This window comes from Lemur catta, chromosome 4, assembly GCF_020740605.2.
Source record: "Lemur catta isolate mLemCat1 chromosome 4, mLemCat1.pri, whole genome shotgun sequence".
NCBI classification, from domain to species: Eukaryota; Metazoa; Chordata; class Mammalia; order Primates; family Lemuridae; genus Lemur; species Lemur catta.
Window position 1 is genome coordinate 25,555,029 of NC_059131.1, and position 4,423 is coordinate 25,559,451.

The 4,423-nt window shown below is 38.3% G+C and overlaps 1 protein-coding gene across 1 annotated transcript; it reads right to left on the reverse strand.

Moving 5' to 3' along the window:
• Window positions 1–730: 730 nt before the first annotated feature.
• LOC123636788 (heterogeneous nuclear ribonucleoprotein A3-like) lies at window positions 731–2,261 on the reverse strand. The gene is given in 2 exon segments (XM_045549369.1): window positions 731–1,945; window positions 1,947–2,261. Coding segments are annotated over 2 exon segments (1,143 nt in total). The 3' UTR covers window positions 731–1,117.
• Window positions 2,262–4,423: the final 2,162 nt, after the last annotated feature.

The window sequence follows — 4,423 nt, forward strand, 5'->3', positions numbered from 1 at the left end:
ATGATGAAAGAGGAATACTTTATGAGAAAAAGTCACTAGAACAATAGGGAGTTTATTTAAGAGAGTAAGAACTAATCTTAGCATAGCAGTACTTTCATTACCAAAATAAAAATATCTGAAATACTCTATCTAAGAAAGAAATTTGCTAGAGTCGATTGCAATGACAACTAAAATGTTGGAAAATATATCAGGTGATCAGCAATTTACATTGATTATATCTGAACATTTTCTATGATAAAGATATATTCCAATAAAAATAAGTAAGAATTAAAAGTATAATTTTAGCTATTAAAAATAATGATGTCTATGTCATAAACTGTTGTCATAATCACAAACTGTAACAAACTTGACAATTGAGGATTTTAATTATTTACATAATGTAGTGCAAAGTTATGATGTTTTGCAAAATGATTATAATTGCCCCACAAATGATTGTGTTATTGAATTTATGACTACATTTATAATTTAGAATTGCTACACTAAAATAGTCAACTGCTTTTTCATATAATCAAACAATTAGATGATGGATGAGAACATTGTACACAAATCTGAACTGACTATTCTAAACATATATTGAGTGGAAATTCACTTAATATTTATAATTAATTTTTTAAAACATTTTAAATTATCAAAATTTGATATTTAATTTTTGAAGAATACCTTGAAAATCTATGTTCTCACTGCAATGTAAATGTAAAAGGACTGGTTTTAGATTTTATTTTATTTTTTTTTTTGAAAAGTTAAAAATTCCTTAATATTTTATTCCTGGTACCACTACCACAATTTACAGGGCAATATACCTGATGTAATAAAAAGAAAAAGAAAAAGACAAAGCTACAACAGATAAAAGACCTCGGGAATGTACATCTAATTGACACTACATTGCATTAATCAATAGCTGCACTTTTTGCAAACTGTGGCTATGACAATCCTGAACAAGAAGGGTTTCCTGTTTAAGCTGCAGTAACTTTTCTGACTATGGATCATCGTTCCTTCTGTGGCAGATTTTTACAGTTCCTCTAATGCATTTGGGACGACTGTCTCAAAGTAACCTGCAGCTTTCCTGACAACTCCTCGCTCTCTCTCCTGCTAAGAACTGTAGCCCTTTTCTGCTGTTTTAGAACCTTCTGCTACCATATCCACCACTTCCACCACCAGATCCATAACCACCACCATATGGACTGCCCGAGCTTCTTCCACCAAAACTGCCCCCTTTCATGGGTCCATAATTTGATTGCTGTTGTCCACTATAATTTCCAAAATCATTATAGTTCCCACCACCACCATAGTTACCACCTCCAAAATTTCCTCCTTCATTGTAACCATCATATCCTCCTCCACCACCGCCATATCCACCACCTTGGTTTCCATATCTAGGTCCACCACCATAGCCCCCTCTACTACTATAACCAGGACCGCCGCCATAGTTGCCACCATCACCTCCAAATCCATTGTATCCACCATCACCTCCTCCATAACTACCTCTGCTGCCACCACCTCCACCACCATAGCCTCCTCTTCCACCAAAGTTTCCACCACGGCCAAAATTACCTCCACCACCTCCAAAGTTTCCTCCACGACCCATAAAGTTGCCAGATCCACCTCCCCGACCTCTTTGCGATCCAGCAGACTGCATCTCTTGTTTAGAAAGGGCCTTTTTCACTTCACAATTATGCCCATTAATAGTGTGGTATTTCTGAACAACAATTTTATCAACAGTATCATGATCATCAAAAGTTACAAAAGCAAATCCTCTCTTTTTTCCACTCTGCCTGTCTTCCATAACTTCTATGGTTTCAATCTTGCCATACTTTTCAAAGTAGTCTCTCAAATTATACTCTTCTGTATCTTCTTTAATACCACCAACAAAAATTTTCTTCACTGTTAGATGGGCACCAGGCTTTACAGAATCCTCTCTAGAAACAGCTCTCTTTGGTTCCACAACACACCCGCCCATCAACCTTGTGTGGTCGAGCACACATTGCTGCATCCACCTCTTCAACACAAGAGTAAGTCACAAAACCAAAGCCCCTAGAACGTTTCGTTTGGGGGTCTCTCATTACCACAGAATCTGTGAGTGTCCCCCATTTCTCAAAATGTTCTCTTAAACTATCATCTGTAGTTTCAAAGCTCAGACCACCAATAAACAGTTTTCTCAACTGCTCTGGTTCCTTTGGATCATGGCCCTCCTCCCCCCTGCGGCAGCGGCGGCGACGGCCGGAGTCGGGCTGGGGGCGACCGGGCGGCGGTTTTACCTCCATTTTGAGACTGGACTCGCCTCTTCCAACTCGAGTTCCTGGTTTTAGATTTTAATCATTTGAAATATATTTCCTTATATGGGCTTTAGAAATCAACAACAATAATTATGAATATCAATCTGACATGAAAGTAGATTCCTAGAGTTTGAAGGATATATATCTGAATTGTTTTATGAGAGTTTTTAGATTTATCTTATATATATATGTGTATCACTAATATAAGTAAGATTTTAGCTAATGCTTTTTGCATCATACAATAGAGAAAGGGAAAAAATATGCCTAAAAAATGATTCCAATGAAATTCCATGAAGGCATCTAAAATTTGTGTTATTTTTGGAAGTCTAGGAATAACAGATATTTACTGTTAGAGTTTTTGTAGAAAAACTGAGATTTTAACTTACAAAAAGCCAAGGCAAAGGACGAACCACAGAGAAGATCCGCGAGGTTGTCTGCTAAACCTGCTCCTCCAAAGCCCAAGTCCAAGCCTAAAAAGGCCCCTGCAAAGAAGGGAGAGAAGGTATCCAAAGGGAAAAAGGGAAAAGCTGACACTGGCAAGGAGGGGAATAACCCTGCAGAAAACGGAGATGCCAAAACAGACCAGGCACAGAAAGCTGAAGGTGCTGGAGATGCCAAGTGAAGTGTGTGCATTTTTGATAACTGTGTACTTCTGGCGACTGTGCAGTTTGAAATACTATTTTTTATCAAGTTTTATAAAAATGCAGAATTTTGTTTTACCTTTTTTTTTAAGCTATGTTGTTAGCACACAGAACACTTCATTGTTGTTTTTGGGGGGAAGGGGGCATATGTCACTAATAGAATGTCTCCAAAGCTAGATCCATATGGGGAAAACACCTTTCCCTTCTAGTTTTGAGAGACTCCCTCTTGGCTCTCAGGAGGAGGGATTCCCTGACGTTGACACATAGCCACCTTGGCACAAATGCCTTGTGGTATGGAAAAACTAATTTGTTTTTATGTCCTGTTCTCTCTCTCTGCCTTCAACATAGTCTTAACTCCCTCAAACCCAGACACCTCTTGGGGCCTGACCTCTAATAATTGCTTACCAGTATGTTGGGTAATCTGGACTTCCCAGTGGTACCACTGAGATGGTGCCCCTCCAAAGAGCAGCAGTTCCATTTGTAGATTGTGGGTCTTCAGATAAATTCTGTCATTTTCATTTCATTTCCTGAAAGTCAGAGTGGGCTTGTGAAAAGTTGTTAAACAACATGCTAAATGTGAAATGTCAACCCTCACTCTAAACTTCCCCTGTTCAGAGCATCAAATGAAGACTTCATTGGATTTTATAGTGGCTTTCTGATTTTGGTAGACCATTGAAGAAGGGAGTTTGAAAGTTGTTGTATACTGTTAATGATCATCTGCCCATGTCCTGCCTGAAATACCATGATTGTTTATGAAAAGTATCTATAATAAAGCTGGATACAGTTTGAAAAAAAAAATGTCCTAATTTGTGCTCTTATGTTACCAGGAATTTCCTTAGTACTAAATAGACCCCCAAACATGTATGAATGGATAAAAATAAAACAGACATTAAAGCTTAGAAACACAATTTGGAGTACAATAGTGCCCACTTATCCACAGGGGATATATTCCAAGACCCCCAATGGATGCCTGAAACCATGGATAGTACTGATCCCTGTGTATACTATAAGGTAAGAGATTAACAACATTAACCGACATCACTCTCAAAATATCTTATTGTACTGTACTCACCCTTGTTCTTGTGCTTTGTCTGTCTGATAACCTAGAGGGCTACTAAGTGACCAAGCGCCAGGATCATAGAATGGAGAAGCTGGACAAAGAGAAGATTCACATCATGGGGTGGATGGAGCAGGATAGCATGAAGATTTCATCACATTACTCAGAACAGCATGCAGTTTAAAACTTAGAAATTGTTTATTTCTGACATTTTCCATTTATTGCTTTTTGGCTGCGGTTGACTGTGTGTAACTGAAACCTCAGAAGCGAGGGGTGAGGGCATGGGTGGCAATTGAGGGATAGTGTGGGGGACGCCTGCACCGAATTAGATCACACATAAATGCAGATAAAACTTGAATTTTGGAGCAGTTGTTTTGTGTTGGCGTTTCCTCTAAACAATTGAACCTCTGTGCAATCTTATTTTTTTATCTTGTCTTAGAACGATATTTTAT